The sequence below is a fragment of the Neolamprologus brichardi genome, chromosome 12 (genome assembly GCF_056152115.1).
Source record: "Neolamprologus brichardi isolate AB-2024 chromosome 12, ASM5615211v1, whole genome shotgun sequence".
Lineage (NCBI taxonomy): Eukaryota > Metazoa > Chordata > Actinopteri > Cichliformes > Cichlidae > Neolamprologus > Neolamprologus brichardi.
In genome coordinates, this window is record NC_142115.1 from 33609489 (window position 1) to 33626991 (window position 17503).

Genomic DNA, 17503 nt, shown 5'->3' on the forward strand with positions numbered 1-17503 from the left:
AGAGGTTTTCCATGCATTTCTGTCTAATCACATTCCTCTCAAACTGATTCAAAGCAAACAAAAATGGTAAAATGATGTTAAGAGAAGAAAAACAAGATTGACATTATTAGACATACTGGAACTCGATTCGACTGGACAAGGTTTGGGGTTTTCTAAGAAGTTCACATTAACTGACAATAGCCTCAGTTTTTTCCTATTTCTGTTGTGTTTTTTCCTATTTCTGTTGTGTTCTGTGTGGTTTGTAGCATTTTTCTGTTCAGTGGAACTGGATGGGACTGGACAAGGCTTGAATTTTTCTAGAAGTTCACATCGATCGACCACAGCCTGGATTTTTCCACTGTGAATATTATCATATGTCCCAGTGATTGACGTTGAGCGGATCTTTCCATCACCAAAAGTACGCCTGAGGAGTGCTGTGAATGAGATATCAACTTTTTCTTTGCGCCGAACAGTGGAAAATTTACAGGAGTGGTTTGGTGGCACGGTAAGCACCACAGCGGCAGTGTCAGTCATACTTTCTGTCACAGTGCCTCCCTTTGTATACTGAAACTGCATCTCTGCGCTGACTTCAACGGTTCCTCCCACAAGGAGTGGAATGCCAGTGTTAATGGTTATTTTAGTCCCAATCTTGAAAGAAAAGGCGAAGTCCCACCTCTTCTGCACCTCATATGTCTTTGAGAGTGTCTCTGTTTTCACTACTGGGTGACATTCATGGTTGCTGATGGTTGCTTCATGCATGACCTCAGGAGGAAATTTGAAGACTTTAGAATCATCATTGTTGTATCTGACATTGTAGATCAGTTGGCTGATTACATTTTCACTGATGGTCAGGACATCATAGTTGTCTGAATATTCTTTATTAGTATAAGGCAAGTACAAAGCCTTATCTTTAGTGGACACCTTCCCCAGTCCATATTGCTTCTTGCCCACATATATTTGCTCCCCTGGGCAGGTCCAGACTGAATTCTTCGGTACTGAACCATACGAATCAGCCTTCCACTCCAGGATCTCAAAGTCGTCTTTGTTAACCAATATTTCAAATTGATAACCTATTTTAGTCATTTTATTACTGGAAAAGGAGCAATATCGACCCTTGCTGGGCGTATAAAAGCCAGCGTTACACTTAGACTTACAGATATAATCAAATTGATTAGTATTGCGATTGTAAATCGAGACGGTATGATTAGGAAGAGAGTTGTTCCAGGTCACCCACATCAGGTTAGTGCCATTGATAGGGACAACGGAGGAAGACTGAACTTGCCTCTTCTGTCTAAAGTTACGAACACTTAGAAGTGGCAGATTTGTTTGCATCGGTCCATTCACTGCAGTTGGAGGGATGCCACTGGAATCTGTTCATGTGGATAAAAGTGGATAAAAAGGAAAAGGACATGCATGAAATTTTAAAATACAGACACACAAAAAGTAAAATGATGGAAAAATCATTAAACACCAGAATAAAGGTAGCAATATAAAGATTTTTTGAGATTTTTATTAATTGCTTTCATTTGCATCACTTTGCTTGATGACCAGGTGCTATTGAAATACACCGTATAATAGCATCATTATACAGCATCAATAGGAAAAAAAATACATAAATATGATATATTATCATTTTACTTCTATATGTTTCCTTATTATACTATTAAGAAAATATTATAATATTTCCTTAATATTTTACTTTTTTCCTAAAATGTGATTGTGACAACATGTGTTGGGAACCTAACTCAATATAAGAGGGAAGGGAGGGAGTGGTTGTTTTTCTGCTCTTTTCTTGGAGGGGGATTTCCATTCCATGGAAATTTCATTTCCATTCCCAGCTCTTGGCTGTAAATTTAGCCAAGAGCTGGGCCCAGCTCCAAATAAAGGTGTACAAGTATATACTGCTTGGGCGTTGTCTGTTTGGCACACTATTCCTTTTACTTTTAAACCCATTTGAAACAGTATGAAATTAAATTATTAGCCTCTGTATCACATTTGCTGTCAGACATTTGATTATAAGCATATAATTTACCAAATTTCTGCTGACAGTTTGTGCTTACCGTCTTTCTGCTGCGTACTGTTCTCAATGTCATGAGAACTGGCTGAAGGCAGGATTAGCAGGATCAGCAGCAACAACACTGGCAAATGTATGTGGGATATGAAAGCAGGGGAAAAAACATGTAATCAGGAGTGTATAAAATCAATAAAAGCTCTGAACAGCAAAGCTATGAAGACACTGAGTCAAGAGTCTGAACTGTCTCAAGATGGGGAATTCCTTTTGAAAGAGGAGCTAAACGTTTACAACCTGTTTTGAAAATGTGTAATGTTTGTTAAAATTGGTAAAGAACACAATAAGCAGTGCTCACCTTCCATCTTCGGTCTGCTTTCGCTTGTTTCAACTGCCCTGTGACTTCCTTGTGATTAAGTATGTGTGTGCTTACTTTCTCTTTCCACTCTCTTATAAAGGGGCCAGTGGGAAAAAAGTAGGATGTGAGGGAGTTTCCTGAAAATATTTTGCTGTCATATTTCTGAATGGGAGGAACAGTCTAAACTAGAGATGGCACGATACCACTTTTTTATGTCCGATACCGATACCGATATCATAAATTTGGATATCTGCCGATACCGATATGAATCCGATATAGTGTGTTTTTTAATCAATACGTTTTTTTAATATCTTGCTGCATTTTGTATAAGTTTATACTCAAGTTTAAATAAATAACAACACTAAAGCTATTCTGTTATACCTGTATGTAAAAAATACACTGCGCCCAAAATATTTCATAGATCAGCAACACTGATCAATCTAATAAAGTTAAACCTGCTCCATCCTCCCTATTCTGGTATTTTAAAGAGTACTTAGCAGAAATATCAAGCAACCTAACTAATAGGGTTGCAAACTCCCAGCAAAAAAAAAAATAGGGAACCACCCTCCACTTCTTAATGCTTGATGGTTAATCGATGTAATCAAATTTAATTTGATGCAGGGGGAAAAATGCACAGAAAGAAATTATTTTTCAAGAATAATTAAATAGATTCAACATCTTTCTTCAACAGAATTGCAGACTGCACAGATGGTATCTTCCCAAAGGAAAAAGTACTATAGCTTACTAGGGTATATTAGACTTAACAGTTACTATATACAGTAATGGACTTCTATGTATTTTACATCAGATTAAAACTTTGGGTGTAAGAGTCAGATAATTATTTATTAAAAGCTCGACATTTTAAATGAGAATAAGAAAGAAAAGTATGTCTTTGTGCCCCCTTTTCCCTGTTCATGCCCTATCGGCCCCCCTGGCTAAACTTTGCTAGATCCGCCCCTGCACAGTTACGTCAGCTGCATAGAAAAAGATCCTGGTGTAGAAAGTAATATTAAATAAATTCTAACAACAGCTTATCAAGCTTAATAGTGCTGCTGTTGTTCAGCCGCTGGTTTCCTCTTTCTGGTGCAAAGTGAGACAAAAACAAAGAAGAGAGACGGACTCGCGACAGAAAAGCCGATCAGCTGATCATTAAGCAGTTTCACGATTGAAGTAGCGGCAAGAGAGAGAGAGAGAGAGAGAGAGAGGGGCAGTCGCTCCATATATCTGTTGTTAAGCTTAACGTGGGAACGCTTTACAGACATTCAGAGATGAACTTACACACTTGCTTTACTTCTCTCTGGGAAAACTTCCTCAGAGATGAAATGCTGGTTTGCTAGCAAGGCTACAAATACACACAGCCGCTCTATCACGTGATGCATACTGCTGCGACGTGCTACGGTTATGAGCCGAGTTACGCCATGTAGCAAGTTTTGTGTGGTGCTTTTTTGATATTTAATGGATCGGATTACATTTTTTATTTCTCGCCGATATCCGATCCAGTAATTTGGGTCAGTATCGGACCGATACCGATACGTAATATCGGATCGGTCCATCTCTAGTCTAAACACAGTCGTTATCAGGGTGTTGTTGTTCAGCTCCAGCCTTGAGACCACTGCTGGCGCCGAAGGGGTATCCGCATGAAGTGATGGTGTTTTTTACTTTAGTGCAAACAACTCATATGAATTTCAAAGCTGTTCTAACAGTCCGACACTGGTCTCTCAATCTCCCGTTGGAGAGCCGTGAGCTTCTCCATGATGTTATCAAACAAGCGTTTTCAGTTCTTAAATTCCTTTGTATTATGGTTTGTATTCTGATCCTTTTGTTATGCTTTGTTTATTAGTATTATTCTGTGTTTCAGTTATTCTTTGTGAGGTATTAGTTCTTAGGTTGTGTCTCTTGTTTAGTTTAGGTTCAGTTCAGTGTCAGGTCTACGGAAGAGGATTAGGGACACTGAAAAAAAAAAAAAGAATTCTGACTTTAATCTCAGAATTCTGACTTTAATCTCAGAATTTTGAGGTGGGCACCTGCAGGCTTCCAGCTTCAGTGACAGCGATTTGTCCAGTTTGGCAGGTGGAGAACTAATTCACTAAATATGGTGGATATACAGTTTTTCTCCATTGGTTTGGCTCATTTCTTGAAACAGAAATTACATTCTCAAAACTCTAAGATCATTTGGCAAAACACTCTTACAGTTTAGCACAACACTATAGCTCACCTGTAAAAGCTCATATCTCTTCCAAAACTGTTCACTCAGGCTTCAATCTAAATTCCTTTCTTATTTAAACAGTCAGTGTCTCCAAAATGGCAAAGATCCTTCTCAATAGCTTTGGCTCATTTCTCGACACAGATCGGACATTCTCATCATTCTTGGTGCTTTTGTCAAAATAAACCTGGATGGTTGATCACAACAACATGGTCCACCTGCAAAAGCTCATATCTCCCCTAAAACAGTTCACTCATGTGTCAAAACTACATTTCTTTCTAATCTGAATAGTCAGTGCCCCCAAAATGCATCGTCCCTTTGGCATTGTGTGAGTTCTGCCATACAAAATGTTTAGATGTTTTGTCACTATGGCAGAGGACCAACAATATACAACAGAAAAGAGTAGCCTCCAAGGTTTGACATCACAGATTGCACTCACACTACCAAGGAAATGATAACCATTTTTTATTCACACGCAAAAGAAAGTTTCATACATATGTAAAAAAGAAAATGTACATTACAGTAGTAAATTGTATGAACACAAAATCAAAAAACAAGGACTTATTCAGTGGTCGCTGTACTCATTCTCCCGCTGCACAGTGACTGGAATACTACTCTAAACTGTATCAATTATGTAATTCCATAGTTTACAGTAATTTGTTCAATATACTTTTTGTCATATTTAGTATCAAAACATTCCACTAGTCCTCTCCACCTGCTAGTATAGACCTACCACTGTAGGCAGATGCACACAAAGTCTCTACAGTAAGTTATACATTTTGTGCCTCACGCACAGTGCCCTGTCCTATACAACATATAATTCCATCATAGATTACATAGAGTACATACCTGTTTTCCCTGCGAAAGGTTTGGATAATGGAGGAGACTGTAGAGCGAGGCACATTAGGCTGCACTCGACGACCTGCCTCTGCCATTGTGAGGCCATGGTTTATGACATGGTCTATAATTGTGGCCCGAATTTCATTCGGGACAGCACAGTGTCTTCGCGCTCCTCTTCCCCCTATTCCTCCACCACGCATTCTCAGTCCTCCTCCTCCTCCTCTTCTTCTTCTTCTTCTTCTTCTTCCTTGAGGAAGAACTTCCCCTTGTCCGTTTGCTTGGCCTTGTCTATCCATGTTCAGAGATCGGACTGGCTCTGGTCAAGCTCTATATATCTGTGTTTGGCAGCACACAATCATGGAACACACCTGTGTGTGACACCTAGTTTCACCTGACTGTCAATGACTGTCATCAATTTATCAAATATTCAAAGAAATTCATATATGGTATTCATGGTATTATGTTCTTGACCAATTTTGACAATTGAACAGACAGTTGTGCATGCGAGTACTTATACAATGAAATCATGCTGACATGTTTTGGAGAGAATGATCATTTGACTGAGAATCAACTAATCAGTTTAGATCTACAAGATCTATTCATTTGGAAAATGTGCTAAATGTGGGCTAACTGTATAACTGTAGGCTACTTGTACTTAATCATTTGCAAAGATGCACTGAGACAATTGAGACATGTACTAAGGCATTTGCCATTTGATAAAATGAATGAGAAATGCCATTCTGTTGTGAACATTTGCCAAGAGGTTTGGAGGTTTGTCCATGTTATTTTGAGAATGTAATTTCTGTTTCAAGAAATGAGCTAAACCAATGGAGAAAAACTGTAATGGAAGAACAGAAGGTGAGTAACAAAAAGAGAAATAGTTTGGTGTCTACTATTTTTACAGGAAAACAGTTACGGTACAGTTACGGTTAGCGGTTAGCATGCTTGTTAGCTTATAATGTTATATAGGAATGGACGTGTTTCACGATGTTACAGTATACTCGGTGAATTGACGTTTTAATTGTTGTTGATCGCAGGATCATCCCAGATGGGTTCGTTGCATTTTATTTTATTGTTCTACTATTTCAGAGTTTTTCAAGGCAGTTAAGCGGAGCTGTGTTACAGATGCTAGCCGCCTGCCAATATCACTGATATATTTGATGTGTACAAGTTAGTTACACTTAGTACAGCGGAGGGGAGAAACTGTAATGAATGTTTATGCGGATATTTCACTCAGAAAAATGGGTGGCGTTCATACACAGCCCCGGTTGTTGTTCTGACGGTGGCCGACTGACAATCCCCTCACAACATGTTAGCTGACACAAACTAATGTAGTGCATGTAACTGTGTATACATTAGTGGTACAGTGTCGGAAGAAATGAGCAAACTGTTAACTGTTTATAATGTCAGAATGACATCATCGTTCTCCTGCACTGTGTATTGTATGTCAGCTCAAAAAGGAAATCATATCTTATACTTTGAGCTGCCCAGTGCACTTAACGCCTACGTGTGGAAATGGTAGGCTACACTACAGTTCACTACCGGTAAAAAATAAACTTAATACAGTATTTGATTTTTTTTTATAGAACAATAAAATAAAAAGTGCTGGCTGAGGAGCGCTGCCGCGTTAAACTTTGACCTCGGAGTGAAAATTTAGTTTTTACAGAATAAAATGTGAACAGGCAGGACTGAGGCCTCAGTGTGTAGCTGTCCATACCTCAACGTTACAAAAGCACAACCACTGTCCACACCCCAACCACACCTCACCTCACAGTAAATGATCATTTCCATTTTAAGCATTTCCAAATAATCATTTTCCATACTGCCAGTATAAATATACACAGTATACTGCCATCACTACAATATACATGTTTTACACGCTCCTTTTGTTGTTGACATTTACAGGCTGTGTGCAAAAGGCCACACTCTTCAAATTCATGCCGACTAATATTTTTACGTCCAGTAGGTGTCCTACTAGAGCAAATGAAGCTTCAAGAAGCTTTGCGCTGGGGTGAACCAATTGGATGGAAAGCTTCAGTGCTTCATGAAGCTTCATCTGCCCATCACTACTTTAAAGCTGTGCTTTAAGTTTGACTTCCGTGTTGAATCCTGCATTTTGGGTCCACCACGCCTGCCTGCCTGCCACACAGCTAACCATGACACCTTTACTCAGTCCCTATGGACCCCAAAGCGCTTTACACTACATTCAGTCATTCAGTCATTCACACACACATTCACACACAGTTTTCTTTGACCAGTTTATTGCTCAAAGTCAGTATCCAGACAGTGAAAGTGCACAGTCTGCTTTATGATTCAGCCATAAAGCAGCTATATAAACCTGGAGGTGTCCCGAGGTGGACTCACCGGAGAGCGACAGTAAGGGTGAGTGCTGTTCAGCACATTCATGCTCAAATTTCTAATGACAATAATCTGACATATTCAGATGTTAATTTTCTTATAAAGTGGGATATTTCATTTTATTTTATAAATGTATGTCAAATAAAAACCTAATCAGATGTGGCAAGAGGAACTCTACTATTTTAATATATAGTGTGGTTTTAAGAAATGCTTTAATATTACCATTTTAAGGCAATAAGTCATCAAATGTAGAGTTATTTTATGCGCTATATGTGTGTTCATAACTTCCACCTGACCTATATTGGAAATAATAACATGATTGTTTTTAAAAACTATTAAAAATATAAATCAAATATAAATTTATAATGCTTTAAATTTGTGTTTGTTTTGTTTCACTGATGCATACTACTGTCATAAATACTGTCTCTTTTGGGTCGGTGGGATGGGGGGAAATGTAGAATAAATAGTAACACAGTAACAAAAATGTAACATAGAAGATAAACTACATATAAAGCGTTATTGCGGTGGCACAGATGTTTATTTCTTCTATATTTTGGGGGTTTTCAGTGAAAATGGAGTTCACTATGTTGGATTCTAACCTTTCAGAGTAAAGTCAAAAATACGGCTGTAAATTTAGTTCTTTGTCGTTTAAGGTGTTTGACACTGGTGAAAATAAAAAATTGTAATAACTGAAACTAGCTGAAAGAAAGAAATAATATTTGAAACTGTAAAATATTATGCCAGAAAATATCTGAGCTAATTTGTCATTTGGATAGCTGGATTGGTGGAATAATAGATTCTCATGTTAAAGATTTAGTTTGTAAAAAGATCTCATAACTTAGAGGTTTTGTGTTTCACCTTCAGATGGAGCTGTCTGTGTTGTTGCTCTCGGCCCTGCTGGCTCTGTCCTCAGCCAGTCTGCAGGACATTGTGAAGAACAGCATACAACTCAGAAAAGGTAAGCACATCATGTGTTTTATGACATATTGTATAGAGATATGGATAACAGCTTTGTGTTACCCCCATAGTAACACTTAAACCGAAGTAAACCTGAAGTGTGTTGCGTTCAACATCCAAAGATCCCCCACAAAAATCTAGTTTCTGAATATTTTGCATATTTTGTAGCTAGAAAAAAAAGAAAGGAAAAACAACCTTAATTCAGGATCATTCAAGTGTTAAGAGGTTAAAAAGAGACTAAAGCTTGTTGCCTGAATTGTTGTTGATGTGTTTAACACTTATCTCTTCTGTTTTATGGCATTTTTTCTTTTCTTTCTTATATAGTGTCCTTACTGAAACCAGAGGTGGAGGGCCGGGTCCCTGAACCAACTGGTAACAGAAAGGTGTTGGGTCCTCTAAATCCTGCTGACCTGGAGCAGCAACAGGATCTGCCTTCCTCCTTCCTCTTTGGCGATAATGTCAACCTGCAGTGGCTGACCTGGGATGGATCTCTCCCCAATGGAGCCGTTTCCATCTACAACGGCTATACCGAGCGCATTGACTATGTCTGCAAGTACAAGTGTGAGGCTGGCTTTTATAACCCTAACCTGGGACCTTACTGCCGCTACCCCTATGGTGACCGTGAGTATTACGCCCCTGAGTTTGAGATCCTGGCTAACAAGGACAACTTTGAATTCCTGGAATGGAAGGAAGGCTCGTACGGTTCACTGCCACAACATTCAGTGAGGACGTGTGCAGGAGCTGACATCTACGTTGGGAAGAACAAGTACGGTCTCGGGAAGGTTGTTCCTCAGTTTGAGGCCTTCTTCCTGCCCTGGGAAGGCGATGAGTACTGGTATAAGAAGTACCAGGTCCTGGCCATCAACAGGGACGCCTACACCCAGCACATCTCTGATGTTAAGTACGGCATTGATGAGGTCACCATCTTCCAGTATCCTCCTGAGACCATGCGTATCTCTGGTATCACCAACAACGAGTGCCAGACAGTAGTGAAGACAGTCACCATCACAAAGACCTCAGAGGTGGAGACTACCTGGAACATCGGACGAGCCACGATGCTTGGTGTCACGGGCAGCATCACAGCCAAAATCCCCTTCATCGGCTCCGGGGGCATTGAGCTTGGTGCTGAGAAGACGCTGCAGTTCTCGAGGGGAACCACCGTAATCGAGACGCTCAGCCACTCCGTGTCTGTGGAGCTCACAGTCCCACCAAACCACACCTGCAAAGTCCGCATGGAGGGTCGCAAGATGAAAGCCGATATCCCCTACACGGCTCGCCTCAGCCGAACCTACCGCAACGGAGAAACCCAGTGGACCACCATCACCGGGACGTACGACGGAGTCCAGATCGGAGAAGTCCGGGCAGTGGTGAACCGCTGTGAACCTGTCATAGATGCCAAGCCTTGCCCCTAAAACCTGGGAGAAGACACACTAAATCATATTTTTCTGATCTTATCTGGTGATTGTGATAATGGAAGCAAATGATAACAATAAAAAATACCACTCATGTCTTTGTTGGTAAATTTATAATATCTTTCATGTGGGCAAGTGTATGAGTTTATTAAAAAATAAAGCAATTTGGCACGTTTCACTCTCCTGTTTTCTGCATTTTGTTAATTTAGCTCATTAAAATCTGTAATAATAATGGATTGGATTTATATAGCGCTTTTCAAGGCACCCAAAGCGCTTTACAATACCACTATTCATTCACCCTCTGGTGGAGGCAAGCTACGGTTGCAGCCACAGCTGCCCTGTTGTAGCGAGGCTGCCATATCGCGCCATCGGCCCCTCTGGCCAACACCAGTAGGCAGTAGGGTAAAGTGTCTTGCCAAAGGACACAACGACCAGGACAGAGAGCCCAGGGATCGAACCGGCGACTTTCTGGTTACAGATGTGCTTCCCAACCCCCTGAGCCACGGTCGCCCCAGAATGCTCCTATCACCAGAATGTGCCAAAAAAAAAAGGGTAACCGGGCAACTGAGGCTAGATATGTACTCAAGCATGGTTTTCTATTTCTGCTATATCGTTTGTAAATTGGCACAATACTTTATCTACTTTGAATAAAGACATATCCCTCTATTAACCCACAGCAAAGCAAACATAGTACTATTTCAGATTCATTAGAAGGCATAAATTAATTTTTTTTAAACTAAAGTGAATTAAATGGTACTTCAACTATTCATTGTTAACATACTTTGATTATTATTATAAGCAGGTGTATATTTGGGTCCAATTTTTAAAATGATGCATTTGTTGCTTGCAGGTTTTTCTCCATTGTTTCTGTGGGGCTCATGTTGGTGTGGAAATATCAACTTTTAAAATGCTTAGGGAAAAGTTAAATCAGTCTAGAAAACAAACAAAAATCATTTAAGTAAACCAAGCTTGATGTACATAATTTCTAACGTCTCACTTCTGGTGCTTTAGATCCCGGTGTTTTAGAGTTCCCTGCACTGTCGCCTTAGAAAACTTCAGTTACAGCCATGATCTGACACAAAGACGGTCTCTCTTTAATAATAATTTGACTTCTGACACACAGTTCTGATGTCATGCTACTCATTATCACAATGCTGTAATTCTAACAGGTGAACCAAGACTACAGGTTGAGTTACACAATTAAAAGGTTTATCTTTATTTTCACTGTCAGAACTTTTAAAATGTTTGCTAAGTTCTAAAACATTCAAATTTCTCTTTTTGCAAGAAAATATTTACCCACAGCTTTCATCTGGTCTCACTGTAGCAACCCAAGGCAGTATCAGTATGGGTTTATAGGCATAATAACTATATAAAATAAATATATATATACCCTGGGGTATATATATATATTTCTTCCCTTTATATTTGATTGATTGGTTTGATTGGTAATTTTTATTTCAACATGTGAACAATATACAAGTACATTTAGAAAAGAAAATAAGAGAAAAAAAAAATACTATACAAATTACATACCAAAAAAACGTTCTGATTAATTTACATGTTGAAAGGGAGTGGGAAGAAGTAAACACTTATTTAATCCCACCCCTTTGCCATAAATTATCAGTTAATGATTCAGTTCTTGGTTAAGCTTTTATTCACAATTCACATTAGTATCATAGATATAAATGTGTTTTGGTAGAAGACTGAATAAGGGGAAAAGAGACATTGGTTCAGTCATTTTTTCAAGACAGCGACGCAAACTGATTTCAAACATGGGTAAGAAAATAATTTGTTGGTGTTGGACAGCTACAGAAAAACTTTCAGGAAATGATGTGCTAACACATAGTAGAGTTTTTAAAAAAGCGCTTTTAATTTGTTTTGTAGCACAATTCACTATCCAGTTTTGACAATGAATAAAATAATCATTTAATTTGAAACTGTAAATCACACTGAGAACATTTAGCCTCTATTGTGTGAAAATAAAATGGTGAGACAGAAAAACATCATCAGCTGTCTGACTGAATAACTGCTTGGCACGCTCACTGATATAGGCTGAATCTGAACAGCATAATACAAATGTTCTTTACAGACAGAGACTGAATGCTGAAGCAGCTGAAACTGGTGACTGTGCAGTTTAATCAGTGCAAATGACCTTTGCACAGCCTTGTTTGATACACAGTCCTCATTCAGACCTAAATAAATAAATTGATAATAACTTTCTGTCTGAAGGACGCACCGAGATGGCCCTGACATCAGCGATTTTCAATGATAGCACTGTGTGTGGAGAACAATGTCCGTGCTGAGCGGCTTCTTCTCCAGCTGAATCTTGGCAGCCAGCGACATTACGCAACAAGGCCTGTCTTAATCACTGACCCGCTATTACAGGAGATCTAATCAACTTGTTCTCTGTCCGAGCTTATCTCAACGTACAGGATCTTTTCATCCGCGGCGAGAGAGAGGCCACAGCACTTTGGACATCATGTGATCGAGTAGATACGGCACACTAAATCCAAGCAAATTTATTTATGAGGCACTTTTAACGAGCTTATTAAATAAGAGCAAGGATCAATAAGGAGTCCTGTTATCGTCAGGCGCATGAGGACTTTTGTTTCCAACACTCATGAGCTACAGGCTTTCAGGTCAAGGTCAACAGCAGCCATCCGTTCATGAGTCTTTAAGCTGACCTAAACTCTTTGCAAATTTAAGGAAAACCCTTAAATCTTGACTTCCACAGTGAAGGGAAACTGTGGCTGGCATGTTTTGGGTTCTCATGGTGACTAAAAACCAATACAACAGATGAAAGTGCTCCTCATCATAGGTTTGATGAGGAAGACAATGCTGTAAGCCAGGCTCCTCGTACATCTGTTGGAGTTTTGTACACTGATAAAAAGCTTTCATCAAACACCAAATGATGGAATATCTCAGTGTCTTGATGTTATTCTAAAAAAATAATCAGTCCACAAACCCCCTCAGGAGCAGCTCTTTTTTTTTGTACAGTACATTAACAAGGTCATTGAAAAGTTTCGCCACATACTATTAAAATGTTCCACATTATCTAAGTACCTGACCTGTCCCTATGTACGCACACAGTGAGTTCACACAATTTTTCCAGCATTTCATCACCTCATAGGAGATATTCACGATTCATTTTGAGGGCTGAAAAAATTTAAGTTGTTAAAACAGTGCAACCAAATAAACTTTCTCCTTGGGAATCACAATAGAAAACCAAATTCTTTCTTACTTCTTTCAAAATTATTTTACTTATAGCCAATAGCAAATAGCAAAACTGCACCAATTCATCATCTGCATTGTAAAGTAGAAGAAACAAGCATTCGTACCCTGGATGTTTGACCTATTTTAGTTTTTCCTCTGAGCAGGCAGAAGACTTCATGACACTCACAGCCTGTGTAAGACTGTGTCCTTGAACAAGACATTAAAGCTGCCAATTGGCTGTAACTGTCAATATGATTACACACCATATGAGTGTAACAGTATGTTGCAGAAGCTCAAACAAACTCAGTTAGTTTTCCTCCCTCCATAGAAGTTTGATTTGAAGTTTCACGTGCAGTTATTTTCTCTTCAAATCTTTCAATAAAAACGTTTCGATTCAAAGTGAGCAGCAGGACAGAGCAAACTGTGAACCAGCCAGACGAGAAGCTTTATCTCTCCTGTTTATTGAGGGCAATAAGTCTGGGAGGTTTTAAAGCTTCGCACTTACTGCAGGTAAGAGTCACTGCAGGAGGAACCTGTCAAGGTAAAAAAAAACTACAAAAAAACCCCAACTTCTCTATATCTGAATGAACGGCTGCTGTGGGCTTGAATTTAAGGGGTTCTGTTTTTTTATCTCTGTCTTATCTGCCATGGGAAATCAATAAACAGATCAACAAATTTCAGGTCAAAATCTTTCTTACTTTTTGGTTTTATACTCAGCATTCAGGGATGATTTCTTAAGTCTGATCTTCATTTAGTAATCTTATAAACATACAGTAATGGGACATTCAGTTTATAATTTACTGCCTTAATTACTAATTTATGTGACGCTAATCCTGCTGTGACATCCTGCAGATGTGACTTTCTTTTTTTTCATTTCTATACATTGTATGTGAGGGCATGTGATACTGGTACTATTTAGATTCAGAGATGGTTCTTTTTTCATTCATTTTGTTTCATTTTTAGAGAAAGATTTCTGTAAATAGGGATTTATACTTGATGAATTGTAGCAACATAGCTGTGTATATGGGTCCAGTCATTTATAAACACCAGTGATCTTTACATAAACAACAAAATAACAGTCTTTTCTAACAATACACTAATTAAAGATATATATTTTAAACTGACAAGCTAAGTCAGCTGTGTGTGTCAAAGGCTCATCACACACAGGCAGAGTAATCAGCAAAGTGTTGCATATATTACGCATACAAATGTAAAAGTTTACAAATGCATCTTATTGTATAAAGTTCTCACGTCTGTTTTCTGACTAAATATTTATATCATTAAACTAAAAGTCAAGTAATATAATTTTGATTGCCTCGGACATGAATAATAATTCTTTCAATGTATTCTGACTTGTCCAACGCAGATTACTGGTAAGTATTCCTCTATATCTGTTTAATTAAAAATAAGCAAAAAATTAATTGGATTAAATTTGACTCCTATTTTTAATAGTTTTCCATTTTTTTTCCATTGATTTAAAATTGTGTTGACCACATGAGGTTTTTAATAGTTTTTTATTTTTAGCTTTTAGAAGTGTACATTTCCATGTTGCAGCGTTCGCGCACAGTGATTGCCAACTGATGATGACATACTGCTGCTGGTGTTTCTTTGTGTGTCCAGATGAGGTGGTGTGTTGCTGTTCTCCTGGCAGTGCTGCAGCTGTGCAGCCCGGCGCTGCAGTCTGACCCGCTGCTCTACGTTTTCCAGCAGCAGGATGGGGAAGAAAAACCCAGCAGTCAGTCACATTATAATCCTACAGTTTATCACAGCACGTTACATTAATGACTACATGACTCCTCCCACTAGAAAAATAAGAACCGTATCTGAGCTCCACTTCTAATCACTTGCACCTGTGATTTCAACACTCGAACTTGCACACAGCTGAATCATCTACTTCTGTGTCAGACTGATAAAACCTATATGTCAAGGATCATCAGTGTTCGTGGGAGCAAAGTCTGCAGTTTGAAGACTTCTAACTTCTAAAAAATGCATTGCTTAAAAATGTGTTTTAAAATTTGTTTAGGTTTTTCAGGGGAGAAAAAATTACACTGATAATTTAAAGTCTTAAAACTTAAATAAACTCATGTATCAAATATGACACACTGGGCATTAAGGGGTTAAAGCACTGAAAAAGGGAGCTTTTTCTGGCCACACCAACCCTACTCAGCCTTCTTGGCAGATTTGGCTTTCTTTATTTTAGTTTTTTCTCATTTTGCTTCCCCCAAAATATATTCAAATGACGCATTGGTCTTTTGGCTCTGTAGAACATGTCCAACTTGCATCCGAGATGTGTAAGTCCAGTTAGTCAGGCAGGGACTAAAAATAAGAGGAATGTTGGAAAAGGTTCAGAGGAAATAGCAACCAGGTTTAATCTAAGGGCTTTGTAACACTTTTTTCCATCACCTCATGTATAGTGCTATGGTGCGCGTAAGGTTGTGTTAAGATTGTGAAGGTGCTGAATTTATATTAAGACCCTAACCCAATAACTGTCACTAGTGGATACACTTTCATCCTCACGGTGCTTAAAAAATAGGTATGAAACTACCTGATGTCAACAATGTTTCTTTCTGCTTAACACTTTGGTTGAAAGCAAGTGTCAGTCTTTCATTCAAACTCGATTCCGCTTTTTTTAAATTTTTTTAAGAACATGTCTTAACAGTTTTGGTAGTAAATGTTTCAAATGAGTTGAAACTTCTGTTTGTCGAGAATAAATCCTACAGCCACTATCTTTCTATCTTCTCTTACAGAGCCATGGCTTAACCCCACCTTGGGCAATGTTGTTCCTTCCCGGGGAGCTCTCAGCCCTCCTAAAGTTGTAGAAACCTCAGAAACTGAGACGACTTCACACTCAAGCCCCATGTTTGGTGAACATGTCAACCTTAGGTGGGTCACATGGAGCGGTTCCCTCCCAAATGGCGCTGTTGCCATCTTCAACGGCTACACCGAACGTACCGACTATGTGTGCAAAGTCAACTGTGAGGCCGGTTTCTACACTCCCAGCAAAGGGAACTTCTGCCAGTACCCCTACGCTGACCAAGAGTATGCATCCTCCAAGTTCGAAGTCCTGGTTAACGTGGACCACTTTGAGTTCCTGCAGTGGGTTGAAGATTCATATGGCTCTGTTCCTGAGTATGCCATCAAAACCTGTCCCAACTCAGACATATATGTGGGTAAGAATAAGTATGGTCTTGGTAAAGTGGTGACCAAACATGAAGCCTTCTTCCTCCCCTGGGAGGGGGATGAGTACTGGTACAAAAAATACCAGGTGCTTGCTATCAACAGAGACAGCTACAGCCAGCACATCTCTCATGTGGAGTATGCCATTGACCAGATGGAGCTGTTCCACCATCCTCCAGAAGCCCTGAAGCTCACTAAGGTCACCAACCTGGAGTGCAGAGATGTGGAGAAGACAGTGACACTGGAGAAGACCAGTACAGTGGAGAAGAAATGGGACATCGGCAGGGAGACCCGCAATGGCTCTGTGTCCACCATGACAGCCAAAGTTCCTATCTTTGGTCCGGGTAATGTGGAGTTGTCCAAGGAGCAGACGGTGACCTTCTCAAAGGGGACCACCATTGTGGAGTCAATCAGTCACGCTGTCTCTGTGGAGCTGCTGGTCCCACCCAATCACTCCTGCACCGTGAGGATGGATGGCAGAAAGATGAAGGCTGACATCCCTTTCACCGGCCGGCTGAGCAGGACCAACCACAACGGAGACACCCACTGGACCTACATCACAGGCACCTATGACGGCGTGAGTGTTGGCGAAATCAATGCTGTGGTGGAACGGTGTCAGCCAGTGCCTGATGCTGTCCCCTGCTCCCCAGATCAAAACTGATGATGAGTCTGCTGATGCTTTGTTTTTCAAATAAAGCGCAATCAAAATTCAAGGTGAATCGTTGTTTTGTATTCTTTAATTTTTGGAGGATTTAAAAGAATTTTGACCCATTGAGCTCCAAAGCCCTACTGCTTATTTTGATAACTACAAACTAATTTTAAACATGTGGCATCAATCTTTTAGGATTACATGAACTGCTATAGTTTACTTCCTCTGTTGTGCATTTGGTTGCCTAACCAATAAACTTGCAAACTTGTTCTTCGTCTTCTTTCAGATGCTTCCTTTAGCAGTCACCAAAGCAAACCATCTGTCTCTATCTCACCCTATCCCGAGCATC

At 39.5% G+C, this 17503-nt stretch overlaps 2 protein-coding genes and 1 pseudogene across 2 annotated transcripts; 2 read left to right on the forward strand and 1 right to left on the reverse strand.

Moving 5' to 3' along the window:
* Positions 1 to 48: 48 nt before the first annotated feature.
* LOC102791148 (natterin-3 pseudogene) lies at positions 49 to 6728 on the reverse strand (annotated as a pseudogene).
* Positions 6729 to 7582: 854 nt separating this feature from the next.
* Positions 7583 to 10136, forward strand: LOC148100324 (natterin-3-like). Its single transcript, XM_087848789.1, has 3 exons — positions 7583 to 7770; positions 8611 to 8704; positions 9028 to 10136. Exons 2-3 carry the CDS (start codon positions 8611 to 8613, stop codon positions 10113 to 10115), a joined length of 1182 nt encoding a protein of 393 aa, XP_087704915.1. The 5' UTR covers positions 7583 to 7770; the 3' UTR covers positions 10116 to 10136.
* A 3609-nt stretch (positions 10137 to 13745) lies between these two features.
* Positions 13746 to 17178, forward strand: LOC102791442 (natterin-3-like). Its single transcript, XM_035910734.2, has 3 exons — positions 13746 to 13869; positions 14949 to 15063; positions 16076 to 17178. The coding sequence occupies exons 2-3, from the start codon at positions 14949 to 14951 to the stop codon at positions 17164 to 17166; spliced, it is 1206 nt and encodes a 401-aa protein (XP_035766627.2). The 5' UTR covers positions 13746 to 13869; the 3' UTR covers positions 17167 to 17178.
* The last annotated feature ends 325 nt before the right edge of the window (positions 17179 to 17503 follow it).